At 39.2% G+C, this 16,101-nt stretch overlaps 1 protein-coding gene across 1 annotated transcript; it reads right to left on the bottom strand.

Moving 5' to 3' along the window:
* Positions 1–13,330: 13,330 nt before the first annotated feature.
* On the bottom strand, positions 13,331–15,719 carry LOC148024992 (putative carboxylesterase 11). Its single transcript, XM_087694683.1, has 2 exons — positions 14,376–15,719; positions 13,331–14,001 (listed from the first exon to the last, which is right to left on the bottom strand). The coding sequence occupies exons 1-2, from the start codon at positions 15,374–15,376 to the stop codon at positions 13,464–13,466; spliced, it is 1,539 nt and encodes a 512-aa protein (XP_087550809.1). The 5' UTR covers positions 15,377–15,719; the 3' UTR covers positions 13,331–13,463.
* Positions 15,720–16,101: the final 382 nt, after the last annotated feature.

Here is a 16,101-nt window from a genome sequence, read left to right as displayed (position 1 = left end):
GAGCCTCTAAGAACTTTGCGTTTGTACAATTTTGTAGTCCAACAAATAATTCTTTCCCCACTTCTCAAAGGGATTCCCTAAACATGCTAGTGTTATACACCATGTAAGTACACACATAGGAACCAACCCCCTTGACTAATCACCACGGCTCCACTACAGTGGCCTACACCTCGGGGATTAGCCCCAAGATGCACCGTGAATACAAAACACATTCGAAACAAACTCCACTCTTTTAATAAATCAATCTAGGAGATAATAAATCATCCTCACTAACCCTAAGGAACTGAATATCTAGCCCTACGGCTTAGGATACCTCGCACTCTCAGCATCATAGGTCATTGCTCATACAAACAGGTAATGCACATCTAGGATATGACACCATATGGTGCATGCAATGCAACTGTGTATGACTACTGTGCTCAAACAAATTTATTAATTAGCAATCAACAACATGAAAGTACAAAGAGAGTTCTTTTCATGCTTTTCTTCTACTACGTGATTGCATCGTTGCTTAGGACGGCTAGTACCGAGCTTTCTCGTGCTACTAGACCCTTTTAATTTTAGAAAAAAACAAACCCTATATGATATGCATCATAAAACATCAAAATTCAGCATACTTTAAACACTCAACAACCTCCCTTCCTCCCTATCGGTTAAGATTTTGCATGCGTTGTGATAGGTTTAAGAGGTGGTTTTTAATGTATTTTTCTTTACAAAAGCAATAAAAACTCACTCTAACAAAGAGATAGGGCTGAGCTGAGGCTAATCTCATGCTCCAACTCTATCATACATTCACAAACATAAATCATATTTTTCCTTATTTTTCTGGTGCGAAAAACCAAAATTTTTCCATTTTTTATTTTTCATTATTTATTTGTAGAAAATTACTAATAATTACTCATTTTCTGGTTTAGATTGATTAGTCTTACTAAAAATGATTTTCTTAGCATCTTTCAACCCATAGGAATAGCATATGCACGCCAAATCCCCAAAAACTGCATATTTTTCCTTAAACCATAGTCTCAAGTTTTTCGTGTTTAGCATAAAGTTATTATATGACTGATTTTTTGTGATTTCTTCAACATGACTGACAAATCTAAGTATTGGCAATCAAATACAAGCATTTTTGACCATTCTCAACCAAAATTGATCATAATACAATGAAATCCACCTTTTGCTCATAAAACTGTGCATTATGATGTATGTTTTTTGAAATTGGAGGCTTGCTGATGATCTGTCTAGCCTCTATTCACGTCTGTTTATGCTCCCGCATCATTGCACTATCAAAATTGTCTATCTCAGTCCACCCCCTTCTCTTTTACATTAATCCATGAGAACAAACCACAAGAGGAGAGAGGAGAGAGAAAGACTAAAATTTTATCCTTTTGCTCAGTGCATCATTTTTGTTTATTTTTGCGATGACAAATGGCAAAGAAATCAAGGATCTCATGCCCTTCTTGCCTCCTCTGTAGTATCAGCCCCACATCTAAGAAAATCATTTTTTAATCATCAAATAGGGGTGCTGAAAAAAACAGTCCCCTCGCTCCCCCATGTTTTGTGAAAATACATGACTTTTTATATCTTGTTTAATTAAGCTTAAGCTCTTAAACCCCAAAAAAACGGGTTCAACTAGGAGGTTTTACACTTTGGCAAAGGGTTTTTTTCACAAATGAAGGGGCAAATGAGCTCGGATTTGAGATCCGTCTGGAAGACTAGCTTCGTGACATTGAAATCTATAAAGTTGGTCATTGTCATGCACTTTTTGGCTCCCAAATCACATAGATGCTTCATAACGCAAAACCTTGCGGAAGTTAAATGGGGGTTAAAACGAACTCCGATCAACGAACCGAGACTTGCATTGGGTTCCTGGCATTGAACTCCATCTCATTGATTCACAACCATTTCATTTTGCATGAAAAATTGGTCTTTTGCGGCCTCTCGAGCTCTTTTTCGCTTCAAAATGTGGCTTTAAAAATCCGCTCTCATTGGCAACCCCACAAGATAGAGCAACTCAGCCCATCGAATCCCACGAGCTATTTTGCACAAAAACAATCATAAAAAGCATCAAGCTACCACAAAAAAATACTCAACAAAGCACAAGAACAGCTCTCACCCTACCCCTTGACAAAATCAATGTATGAAAATCCACAAGGGATAGGCCCCACTTAATGTGACAGAGATCCAGAGTAAGTCACTAACCAATTGCTCCAACATGGATTGGCTAGAAAGAACCACCAAATAGGTCTTCCTAGTAGTGGCATGAACTATCTACCTAACTTAGGAAAACTAGAGCAAGAACTCCTACCAGGAAAGGACTCTAATAGCCTAGTCATTGTATATTTTCATTTAATACATTTTTCCTTTCAAAGTTTCCATACTTGAGCATGTAAAAAGGAGGAAGCTAAGCGTAGAGTGACCCAGGGAGAATAGGGCATTGGCCTTAGGTGTCCTAACTTGGTACCGAAGAACCTCCCAAGCTCTTGCAAGGCGGCAGTTAATCAATTTCTTTTCCACTCGCTTTTATTTTTCCTCCAACCTTCCTTATTTATTTATTCTCGCTAGTTGCTACCCCTAGGAAGATGAGGCATCCGAGTTTGCCTGACTCGGACCCAAGAACCTACCAAGCTCTCCATAAGGCGATAATCAACTGCCAAAGTTGTTTTCTTTCTTTGCTTTTCTTGTTTAAGGGGTTAGAACCCCTTTTTACACACCTCTGTATTATTTTATCTTTCAAGTATATTTAGATTTTTCTCTTCTTTACTTTGGCAAGCTTCTCTAATTGCCTCACGCTAGCAGGGACTCCTAGAACAACTACCTAGCAAGCTAGCAAAACAAGGTTCCTAAGATGACTTTCTAAAGCAAGTCTTTCAGTGTCTGACAATGTCATTAGAGGAGGTAGATAGCGACTCAAATCTCCCCCAGATATACTTAACCTAATCCTAGGACTTCATGTCTTGATTTTCGGTCCCCAGCAAACGAAAAGAAAATAACCCCCACATAAGCATATAACATTATGAGCTTAAGGGGAAAACTTGGAAAGATTATGACACTGCCTGGAATGGCCACAATAAACTCCCGTGCGGCAAAGGCTTCCTCCAGGAACTTCTTCAAGCCTGTCTAATGCAATCACTAAAACAAAAAACCATTAAACATGCTCGCACCAAATAGACATATGGCCCTCTTGGCCTTGTGAAATATCACAATTCTCAACCAATAAACTAGCCCTCTTAGCTTAATGAAATAAAACATTAGAGCCCAATGTAAATGGCCCTCTTGGCCATTTACATTGGGCTATCAGACTAGGAGATAATACACTTCACTACTATTCAGCAAGCAGACTATCGAAACAAACCCTTGGTCTTGATATAACTCTACTAAAGCACAAGCCTGAGTGTAGGGCTCCTGAGACCCTACACTAAGTACATTAGGTTATTGGATAATTCCCTGCATAAATAACAAGGGGTGTCCGATGAATATAACGACTAACAATCCTATGCATCCATGATAAAACTGGCAAGTGCTCAATTGCTACCTGACTTATAACCCAAACCAACCATCGGCGGCCAAAATAAGATGTGTCAGTAAGAAGACGCCAAAGTAGTCCAGGGGTAATGTAAGAAGGTAATTATAAGAGCTCCCCTGGACCACAATTGAAAAAGAAATTATTAATGAAAGCATAATTAGCCAGGGAATCTACAAAGTGATTCCATTGTCGAGGAACTAACTGACAAGTCACCATCTAAAAAATATGCAACATATCCAAGGATGCACGATGATACATCCATTGGATGGGATCTCGCCGCACATTGTAGGTCCCATTTAGTTGATTGATTACTAACTGCAAGTCACATTTTACCAATAATCACCTGATACCACCACATCGGACTACATTAAGCCCCATGATCAAGGCCTTATATTCTACCATATTATTAGTAAAAGAGAGTCCTAAATAGACTCCCATCTTCATAACAACTCTACATTTTGTATCTTTAATGACCACCCTAACACTCGCATGTTGAGCGAGCCCTCTAGAACCTCCATCAAAATACAAAGCATAGACCTAGTCTTAGTGATAGGCCATGCCATTATAATTAGCTCACTTGTATTTATGATAATCAAAATCAAGCCGAGAGAGAGGATGTATAATAGGTACAATCCCTCCTTCCTTGCTGAACTTGATAGGAATGTGTCAGAATTCTATGTCAATGGTGGTAGTAGACCTTATCTCCCACATAAAAGATCTATCTTGCCACTCAATAACTTGGTAACCTTTACTCCACCAGATCACTCGACCTTGGTGGTAACCTTTACTCCACCAGATCACTCGACCTTGGTGGTAACCTTTACTCCACAGATCACTTGACCTTGGTGGTAACATTTCTCGAAATATACGGATGCTTAAAATAGGGAATGGTTTGTCCCATCCAATCATCTTGGTACCTACTACACGTTAAAGCTGAATCTTGAAGGACCTCCACAGGCACCAAGCCCAATGTCAGCCCTTACACATAGTAAGTCTTTAGCTTATTAAAGTTAACTTTATTCTTAAACTCTAACCCCTGAAAATCTACTAAAAGTGTTGTAGAGCCATTCTTTCCTATACATACAATTTTGTATGGTCCATCCCATTTCAACTTACCAAAAAATAGCTCATGACAAGCATCATAATACAGCACAAAAACTGACCCTTCACAAATTTATACTTCTTAGCTCAAAGATCATAGAGGGCTTTCATTCTCTTCTTCCCTACTTCTTGATGTAATAAAACCTGCAACCAAATCTCATCAAGATGTGCAAGAGAAGTATATCTTTCTTGTAATGCCTCTGCCTCTCCCAACGAATGATTGAGAGCGAATCACATAGTGGATAGCTCTATTTCCAATGGCAAAACACACTCTTCCCCATACACTAGGTTGAATGGGGTGTGGCATGTAGCTCTCTTGAATGTCGTGTTGTAAGTCCACATTGCCACATACAATTTCTTATCCCAATCGCACTTACTTTCTGATACTATCTTAGATAAGATTCCCACCAAGTGTTTATTCGTACTCTCAACTTGACTATTTGCTTGAGGATTATACGAGGTAGTTTTATTGTGCTTAATCTTCAGAGCTTCCATCAAGGCTACGATAACCTTGTTCAAGAAGTGTGTCCTACGATTAGACACTATCTCCTTCGGTGGACCAAAGCAGCAAATGATTTGCTCCATAATGAAACTAGGCATCTTCTTAGCATTATCCTTCGTTGTTGCTCAAGCTTCAAACCACTTTGCAAAGTAGTTTGTTGCTACAATAATATTCCACTTGCGCGTAGTCGATGAAGGATATATTGGTCCCACAAAATCAATACTTCATTTTTCAAAGGGTAATGTAACTAAATTTGGGTTTAAGGGCAAAGATATCGCTGAATTCCTGAATCAAGAACACAAAGTTCTCCCTTTCTTCAAAACTGAGCATGGACTCTAATTTGATTGGTCGTGAATCATTCATCGTGCCAAGATCTAGCTCAATTACGTCTACATCTCGTATCCTCTCCTGAGCCTCTATTGGCTCATTCAAAGTTACTTAATAAATATCCTCTGTAGTGCACCCCTCGTTGGATTTGTCACTTGATGACGTCTCACTAACAGATGGAGTATCTAATGTATAAAACCCTAACGAGGATAAAGAAACTCTCTTTGAGGAGATTCAAGGTAGGCATCTACTACTACACGTCTAGCACCTCTGCCAAAGATCAACCAACTAGCGGGTATATCAACTTGACAGTCTGGTTGTAGGATCCATGGCCTGCCTAGCAATACTTGATAGCTAGGTCGCCCTGCAAACCTAATGACCCTAAAGTCCAGAATGCATTCCACATTGGCAAACAACGGTCACATGGACTTTAATTATACAACCTTCAAGTTATCTTAAACTATCATTAGCCTTCGGAGAATCATGGAGGCATCTTTTTTTATTTCTAATCCCAACCTCTCCATCGATTTTGAACTCATAATGTTGACGGAATGTTGAGAAAAAATTATGTATTAACATGAGAAAAAACTATGCCAGTGGGTATTATGAGTCAATAAGAGGAGATAAACTTGATTGTGCCCCTTACAAGATCTTGGCCCTGTTCAAAAAGAGTGTGCAAAAAATGGAGCAAAAGAAAATGCAAAATGAAAAGACAAAGTACAAGAGTGGTGGATGTACACTAAGCTTCAAAGAAGAGTTAGTCATCTACATCATATAAATTGTTTGCAAGAAAACATTATATTGAAGTATTCAATATCTTTAAGAAAATGAGAAGAAGATTGCAAGGGAGTGCAAGGTTAACAAAAACATCATTACCATCATCTCAAATAACCCACAAGGCTCTTGCTTTTCAAGCATAAATGAATTTTTCCTTTTGAAAATACCAAAGGGCAAGCCCAAGATGCAAATATTGTGACTCTTTTAAATAAGAATCAAAGAACAAGCCCATGGCTAATATTGGTATATGCAAGTGATGAAATGAAAAGATGGGGGGAGAGGAAGGGAGCTTGACAAGAAAAAGCCTCACAACATGAGTCCAACTTTTTCCTAATGAAAATGTATTTTTCTTAGCAACAAGTTCTGTTATTGAACATGTCAATAAATGAAGTTCAAACTAAAGTATCCATGATCTTGTACATGTTACAACCTTAAGAAGAAAAAATAGGTTTTTTCACAACTCTAAAGTATCAATCAATAAATTCTTAATCCATAGTTTCAAGATGAAAAAGGTTCTCTAATACATTACTTAAGGGATAATATGACGACCAAAGGCTTCTTCCAATACTTATGTGTAGATGGAACACAAAGAAAGAGATATTTTGAGAATGAAGAAGAGAAAAAGGGAAACAATTAAAAAAAGAATATATGGAAGGTAGAAAAAGAGAGATTTGAGAAAGTTAAGGCAAAAAACAAAAAGTGATTAGAGTTTGACTAGCCATCTAGTGATCGTTTTAAAAATATCAAATTGCTTAGGGGATGGGACATTGTTTTCAATGTCTTAATCAAAATCTTCCGGCTTATTAAACACATGTAAAGAGAAAGGAGAGAGAAGAGAGAGCTACCATCCTTACTTAATATGAATCTAGCCCTAAATTTATAGGAGATCAAGCAATCAATGAGATGTACTTCCTCCTCTATTTTAATCTAATTGAGATGTGATTAAGAAATTAATACAAATCCTTAAAGGATCCTTTATTAAAAAAATTTCCTAATGCAAGGGACTTAGGTCAAGAAAAAATACATCTATTGGGTGAGGAGTGCCCATCTTCAACCCTCAACTTGTCTCAATTCCTTTTGTGACCATTGCTATAATTTTTCTAAATGATTGTACTCTTGTGCCTATTTAAGAGGCAAGCTCATGCAATAGAAGTATGTGGTTTTCTTTACCTCAAACGTATGGCCTACATTTTCTATGAACCTCTAAGAATATATATATTTTTTCAATTGGTATCAGAGCCACATCCTTAAGGCTTGTGAAGTAGAGAGGCATTCATTGCTCTATATGAGATGAAGGAGATCGAGACAAGGAGGTGTTGCTTAAATGGTTTGAGGCTCGAGATTGAAGCTTTCAAGGGTATCTAGTACATTAAAGGTATATTTCAATTATTCCTCATTGTCATTTAAAAATACCATTAGCGCCTATAAGTAAGAGGTTTGCTTGTCAATCAAGCTAAGGGCTATGTAAGAAGGGGTTTGCTTAACACAAGGCTTGCTTAAGGTCACAATCTGAGGGTGTGCTTACCCAAGAGCTAGGAGGTGTTGAGAAACATGGATCCATGAGCAAGGTTTAGCTATGGAGGATAGAAGTCAATGAAAAGAAGCATGATGACTAAGTCTAGACACGCTGACTGTTAAATAAATTAGCTTCCAATATAGATTTGCTTGGTCTCATAAACACAATCTTGAGTCGAGAGAGACAAGACTGAAAGTACAAAGTACAGTAGCATTCTCATCTAATGATTATCAAGTACACGCTTTTATAGTTAAAAGATGGTACCACTTTCCTCACTATGCCTATGGGATAAAGGAAACTCTTCCTAGATTGAGCTACATGTTCCTTGCCTAGCTATTCCATAAAAAGAGGAACATATGGGTGTGATTGCATATTTCTCAACACCTCACAACCATAAAAAGCATTGAGTATACATAGGCTGTCATGAGTAGAACTTTGTTAAGTGTAGATATGGAAAAACCAACCATATAAAGCCAGAGGCTGTCACAAGGCCTTACTACATGTGTACAAGGCTTATGATATAAACATTAAGGAAAGTATATACAATTCTCTAAAAAATTCGGTCTAAATAGTGAAAATAGAAGGACTGGTGAGGCTTGTCCTTAGACTCTTAAGTGTCTTCTTCTTCTTTTTCTTCTTCTTTAGTAGTTGCTAGGTAGGCCTTCTATTATCTTTTCCTGGCATAACAAAACTTTTCAATGTGCCCAATTCTTTTACAAAAGTCACAAACAATGTCTTTTTTCCATGTGTACTTGTTATTGACATAGAGAACATGTTCTTATTTTAAAGTGCTCGCTTCTTCTTTACCTTTGAGCTTCTATTCTTCTTTAACGAGTGATACTTTGACAACTACGAGCTTTGGATTTGGCATAATAATTAGTATAGTGGAGACATACTAAATTCTGGAGGAAGACTCTTGAGCAAGTCTCCAATGCATATATCTTCTTCCATTTTTAAGTTAATCCTTGCAAGTCGAGTTAATAGACTTTCCATATAGTTAAGGTGACTTGGAGATGTATTAGCCTTCATATCCAACCTTAAAAATTCAATCAATAATCCATATTTTGAGGATTTAGATTGGACACCACATAGTGTGTTCAACTGTTCCCAAGTGGCATAATATATATCACATGTGTCTACATGGTGGATATAATTGTCATCAAGCTCAAGCTTAATGATTGCTTGGGCTTTGTCATACTATTGCAAGAGTAGCATCTCTAGGTCTTATCTCTTGGCCACTGGCTATTGACCAAAGGCCCATCTTCATCAGGATCAACTTGATCCTTGTCTGCCAAGTGTGGAAGCCCGTTCCTTTGAAGCAACATGATGGTGAATCTTTCCCCATACTAGATGACAGGAGGAGCACAAACTCGTTTGAAGAATCTTCAATATAAGGTTGGTACTTCTATGCACTCTCATATCAAGGCTTTTAAAGACATTATCAATCAGCTTGGTGCTGTCGGTGCTCCTGTTGCTAAAAATCAGATTGTTACTCAACTTCTTCATACCATCAAATATCCTTTATATGACAATATCATCACTATTTTGTCTAACAAGGATGATATCCACTTTGACAAAGCATGTATATCTCTTATTGAATATTCTCAACATCATGAGCATCATTTGGAAAAATCTGATGTTGTTTTGGTCACTCGCGAACAAAGGGATTTTGATGTTGCTTTTGTTGCTCGCAAGCAATCGGACCGGCAAATGAGTTGTGTCAAGAGACATAAGTGCCAAGAAGCACTAATGAGTATCAAAAGATACTATGTATGCTGAGCTTGAACTTTGATGGTTGAATCTTCCCCTTCTTGCCAAATTGATGTGGTAATCTTGCTGGAACAAGAGATAGCCTAGGGCATAAGCTTCAAAAAACCTAAGGTCTTGGATTGTATCACACTATGTATCAAGAGCTGGTGGAAATGTGTACAACCAAAAATGGTGCAAATCTAGACAACGAGCAAGAAAAATCAAAATGCTGAGCAAGAGAGAGAGGCCAATGTTATGATGTGAAGTAACAAGAGGGAGTGCCTTCACCTGTAGAATATGTCCACATAAGAAATCTCAGTGAGATATGGCCTGGTTGAAGAGATCTAAGAACTCCAAGATAGGTAAGTATTGCTGGCTATTGAGATCAAGAGGTGTAGAGTGAAGATGGAGTGAAGAGATGAAGACTTCTACTGAAATTGAGCTAAGTTGAGGTTGAGGAGAGCTGGAAGAGCATTGTGCTAAGCTAAACTAAGCTCACCATGGCTTTGATACCATATTGAGAAACACAGATCCTTGAGCAAGGTTTAGCAATGGAGGACGGAAGTCAATGACAAGAAGTATGATGATTGAGACTAGACATACTGATTATTACTCAAGTGAATTAGATTCTAAGATAAATTATCTTGGACTCAAAAACACAATCTTGAGTAGAGAGAGACAATACTAAAAGTAAAAAGTACAATAGCATTATCTTCTAATGATTATCAAGTACACTCTTTTATAATTACAAGATGGTACCACTTTCCTCGCTATGCCTATGGGATAAAGGCAACTCTTCCTAGATTGAGTTGCATGTTCCTTGCCTAGATGTTCCATACAAAGAGGCACATATGGGTGTGATTGTATATTTCTCAACAAGAGGTTGCTTCAGTAAGCTGGAGAAGGTTGCTTCTAAGTCATCAAAGATAGAGAAGAGAGACAAGTGGTAGTTGCTTGTGGAGATTGACTCCCAAATTTAATCATAGTAGGATGAGACGATGAGATCAATCTCTATTGCCATCGTCATCTTGAAGGCCTACGCCATTCTTCGGCTGCCACAATAGCATGCGACTTGTTCATTGAGTTCTCCTTCTTTAATCCTTTCAAGAGGTTCAGACTAAGGTTAAAATCTCTTTAACCCCTTTCACACCTATTTCCTACTATAGTTGGTTCTTGTAAAGCCCTTGCTCACACTAGTCTTTTAAAAATCAACCATTTGTATGGGATGGTCACACTAATCCTATTTAAAACCAATTCAGTGCAAGTCCTTTTCACATTGCCCATCTCAATTAGTTGTGAAAAAGGTTATTCATGCTCTAAATTGCCAAAGCATAAAAGTGTGTTTATCTGCATATCAAATATCACTGTTTCTTTTGCAAATCAGAGTTAGATTGCCGAAGAGTCACCCATAAGACCTCTTCGCAAAATGCATGGGCTCAAATTCAAATATTTCCTTTGGCAACAAAAAATTCAGGTATGGGAAAAAATATAACACTTGGGCAACTCAAATACGATACCTATTCATGCATTAAAAATTATAGATGGTAATCTAAGATAGTGCACCATCTCAAATGACTAAAAATAGGTAGAAAAAGATTAATAAGTAATTGTCTTAATTGGTTTCTATCTTGCTCCAAGCTTTATCCACCACATTAATAGTAAAGAAATAGTCTAAGGAGCGTGGGAATAGCTAAATAAAAATAGTGGTGCTAAGTAAAAAATTAGGAGATGTATATAAAGATATATTTCTATAATTTTCATCATGAATTAAAGGATTCACATGCAAAGCATGTATAAAAATTAAATAGCTTAATTCATCAACTTAAGAAACTAAGTCAAAATCTTCAAAAATGACAAAATAGCAATGATACTTATAAGTCTACTTAAAGAATATGCATCCTAAAAGATTCTCTCCTCACACATGAAAACTTAACCTTAAACACTACATATCTTCAATCCTTTTGAGAGAGAGAGAGAACTTAAAAGGCAAGTTGATGTATCAATAAGCAAGGACATTATGTTCTTTACAAAGAAGGATTCCAAGGAGTGCTATCAATAAGGCAAGAACACATCAGTAGCGAATGTAGATTGAAGCAGTTACCCAAATGTAATCATTGTAAAAAGATTTGATATCATGAAAAAGCAAGCAAGTTTAAAACATAGTCAAATTTTATTTATTAAAAAAACCAATATAAATTGTCAAAAGGGCATATTTTCTAAACGCTAAAGATTAAAGGCAAAGAGCTTGACCATACACTTTGTAATAGCCATAGAATACACCTAGTGAAGAGGGGGAGGGGAACAATCAATCATCAATCATGTAACCACATGACCACCTTACAGTAGTTGAACAAGATACTAAGGGGGAGTATTGAAACATTTGTTTGAGCGTCTATAACACTAGTACATTCTTTGTATACAAATGTAATATAAGCTAGTCTTTTGCATTTGTTATTTCAAATTTTCATGAACTATTAAATTTAAAAAATAAGTGAATATTATTATTGCGAGTACTACATTGTACGAGCAATAGCAATGATGAGCAAGAGCAACCCATAAATGTCAACGTTGGCGGCAACAAAACAATGAGGAATGGCACATTATCATGGCAAGGCAAGAGATGGGGGCATCTTCCAATCCATGCTCTACGAGAAAATGAGAGATGATAAGCTCTATGGTATGCAAGAAAATGGTAGGCTTCTCTAAATGGTAGGGCCATGCAGATGTGCACCTTCAAATGCAAGTACATGGCATGCAAAACCAAGGATATGCCATGCAATGACACCATCCCATGGCATGCAATGAAGCCCACACCATGCCATGCAAAGACTCCCTACAAACAACTCTAAGGCTAGCAAGGCCATGTAGTAGGGCGTTGTGTGGAACCTTTCATCATATGGAAAGAGCGTTACAAAAACAGAAGAGAAAACCAGAACATGGCCGTAAACCTTTCGAGTAACCACAACGCCTTGGTCTTTGTAAGTTAGTAAAGCTAGGCCCATGAAAGCTGATTGAGCAATTCTGTGACTTGTACATTGATAAGGGTCTGGGGAACTGCCATCAGACACAGCGTACAACGTACATTGCCCCTCCCATTTTGTGCTCCAAACTAGCACTATCCATCCCACAGAGAGAGAAATGCGTTAAAGACCCCCCTTTGCCCACCATCTAGAAATATTGTTCAGATTCTGCTGGATGTGGCGTTTGCAGCAGCTGGTGAGGCATCTGTGCGTGTAGCATGAGAAGCCTGGTCCAATTCCCAAGGAAAATTTGGTGGATTTTCGGCCTGTATGGGGGCCTGTGAGGGTACCGAATTCACTGCCAAGAGCTTCACCATCTTGGGCTCTGCTCAAGGTTGCATGAAAACTGCATATCAGAGCCAAGACAGTATATGGCAAACCGATCTTCAACTATATTAAGTCTGTGTAGAGATCTTCACCAGTGTTTTTGCTATAGCGGTTTCGAATCTTGTAGGCTGCTTCTTGGTTCTTTAATCTACTTGACTGCTCTTTCTGGAACATAAAATTTCTGACACGGAACAGATCTGAGAGGAGCTTGAAGGGAACTTCAATAGAGGGAAGTGTGATCCCCCAAACTGTCCAATCCAGGATTATAAACACCACTGAGTAAATAAGCAGCCTCCCCTTTTCATGGAGGTTCTAGGCAGTGTGCACAAAAGGGCACATTGTTACATAGAAAACCACATGTGAGCTTCCTCGGATAGAAGGTTCAATTTCAATATCTAGAGTTGGTTTAGTCATGAAATGAGGGTAAAGAAAACTCTGCAAAATCTAGAAAACAACTTCGCCACTCTCGTGCTCCAGCTACAATCTCAGAAAGAATTAGATGATGTTATATACCAAACAAGATTTCTCTCAACACATGCAGATATACTACAAGTGTACAGGATATACCGAACAAGATTTCCCTGAACACAGGCACATGTAGTGCATACACTTGAGGCTGTCCTAATATGAGAGCTCATGACCCTTCTGGGAGATGTACTTCTTTATCCAGATAGCCATATCTTCTGTACATGCCTCTGCCTTCTTCGACTTTACCAGAAAGTCCAGTGTTGCAAACTCATGGACGGCATCCTTGTATTCCAGAACAGGAGCATCAAGATTGGCTTTTCTCAGTGCTTCTGAATACGCTATTGCTCTATCCTTCATCCAATCTAGCTCCCCAACAACAGTCAATGTTGCAGGCATGTGTTTCAGAGGTGGCTCCCTTCCAGGAACAAGAGGGTTGGCCACAGGGTGATCCAGATTATACTCTTCTTCTGGAAGAAACATCTTCCAAGCAAGGATGCATGTGGATTTGTCATAGAAGTAAGAGTTAGCCAGCTTGATCTCTGAATGCGTGGGGACAGTTCCAATGAAGAAAGGGTACATGAGCACTTGAGCAACCACCTTGATAGGGTCAAGTAACCTGCCTGCCTGCACTGCCTTCCTAGCAACAAAATCAGCAATGTTCGCCCCAGAGCTCACTCCAAGTAAAACACACCTGGCAAAGAAAAATATGTTTAGTCCTCAGTAGGAAAGAATGCAAAGCGTGCACAGTCTGAAATATTTAGCATTTCCAATAATTGGTAATGAAACAGGATGAAAGACATTCACAACAGTATAATCACACAGCCATGTTCTCATATTTCTTTCCTGTTACTTGGCAGGCTATTCTGTTAGACTCTGCATTCCTTCTCTAAAGCTGCATAGTTAGTCGAACTTCTGGAGGCATTGGATAGCACAAGGAAATAGCACATCACTCTACCAGCATTGGACATTGTTGATAGAGCAGGTTTACGTCGCATAGCTAGTCGTTGGGAAAAAAAAAATAGGGACACCTTCACATGGATCATTGTTTTAAAGAGGCAAATTTACCTGGATGTATCACCATGAGCAGCAAGCCAGGGATCCACAACTGCATAACCACTGAACTGATCAACTAACTGTTTGTGACTGTGAGTGCCTGACCACTTGGAAGACAACCCATGAGGATTGTGCCCAAGTGATTTACTGTACTCTGCCAGATTAGCCTGGTGAGCAAGCCAGCTCAACGCCTCAAATCCATCATCAAATGCTGCAGGACACTTGTGCTCAGGAGCCAAGCGATACCCCACCGCAATCACAACTGCCTCACACAGTTTGGCCATCCTTCTACAAAAGATATCATTGGCTACAGAATCTTTGGCGCCAGTCACAAACCCACCACCATGGAATTGCACTATGATGGGAAGCTTCTTGTGACCATCTGCAGCAAAATCTGGTAAGTACCCTTGGTAGTGACTTGTATCGTGTGTGCCTCTCTCTGTACCCTTAGGTGTTGACTGATGGTGTCTGGCATCACTCATTGCCAAATTCTGCAATGCTGCTGCATCAGAAAGCCCATCTACTGTTTGCATGAGCTGATGATCGTGCTCAGTGAGGGCTTTCATTTCTGGATCAAATCTCAATGAGTTCTGCCTCGAATCTGTTTTGAGGATGTCTCCACCCCAACTACTTCGCCTGCTCCCATTGGCAGCGTTCGTATGCTGAGATGCACCGCCATAGCTGCTGCGACGTGCATTCAGGTGAGCTCTTGCACCGGATCCCTGCATTGTATCTGGTTCAGGGTCCTCGGGATCCTTGGGCAGGTGTCCAAATAAGCCCGTGTGTCCATGCTCCTGTGGGAGAGCACACTCGGGTAAGAAAATTCTGAGGGAGAGGGAAGCTATGTGGATATCCTTCGAAGCAACGCCGTCAACAAAGGAAGGGTTGGCACGGGCGGCGGCGCTGAACTTCGAAGGAGAGCCGTGTCCATCCTTATTGCTGCGGCTGAGCAGCCTGCGCTTCAGCAGAGCTTTGAAGAAGACGCTGTAGAGCTTGACAGACACACTAGGCATCTCTCTCTCTCTCTCTCTCTCTCTTTCTCTCTCTCTCTCTCGATTTAGCCCCAATCCAGTTCTAAGACTGATTAAGGACAATCCAATGCTTAGGCCTTTAACAGACAATCACATTGTCCCTCTCTCGCTCGCTCTGTGTCTGAGTTCTCAAAAAGCATAATATAATCCTATAATCCAATGCAATTCTCTGTAGAAGCGAAGATACACCTTATGTGGAGCTCCGTCTGCCATAGCCAAGACATAATTCTGCAAGGTAACAAATGCAATTGTGTATGTGTGTGTGCGAGTGTGCTTGTGTGCTTGTTTGGGTTGTAAGCAAGGGTGTAGAGAGAGAGAGAGAGAGAGAGAGAGAGCAGGCTCTCTCTTTGCACGTGTCATCTGGAAAGCAGGTGGCTTGCCTCCGTCCATTACAGTTGGAAAAAGGCTGACACACACCAGCACATCCCGAAAGCAAAGCCTAAAGACAACCAAATGAGAGGATTTATTAGTAAATAGTAAAGGAATTCATTATAACCTCCCACCTCAAATCCAAAAACTCGCAGTTCCACACCTCGCTTTTCATCGTTCACATCGCCAACATGCATGCGTCAAAATGATTAAAAAAATCCTTGTTTTAAATCTCTCCCCGAACCTTCTGCTCTCTTTTTATTTTTATAAGTCACCTTCTTTAAAATTTAAAAGAATCCTTCATCATTTACCATTCATCTCTCTCCATCTCCATCCTA

The sequence above is a fragment of the Lygodium microphyllum genome, chromosome 15, assembly GCF_053477565.2.
Source record: "Lygodium microphyllum isolate KBCC chromosome 15, Lygodium_microphyllum_v1.1.10, whole genome shotgun sequence".
In the NCBI taxonomy this organism is placed as follows: domain Eukaryota; kingdom Viridiplantae; phylum Streptophyta; class Polypodiopsida; order Schizaeales; family Lygodiaceae; genus Lygodium; species Lygodium microphyllum.
This window is presented reverse-complemented; position numbering and strand designations above follow the sequence as displayed.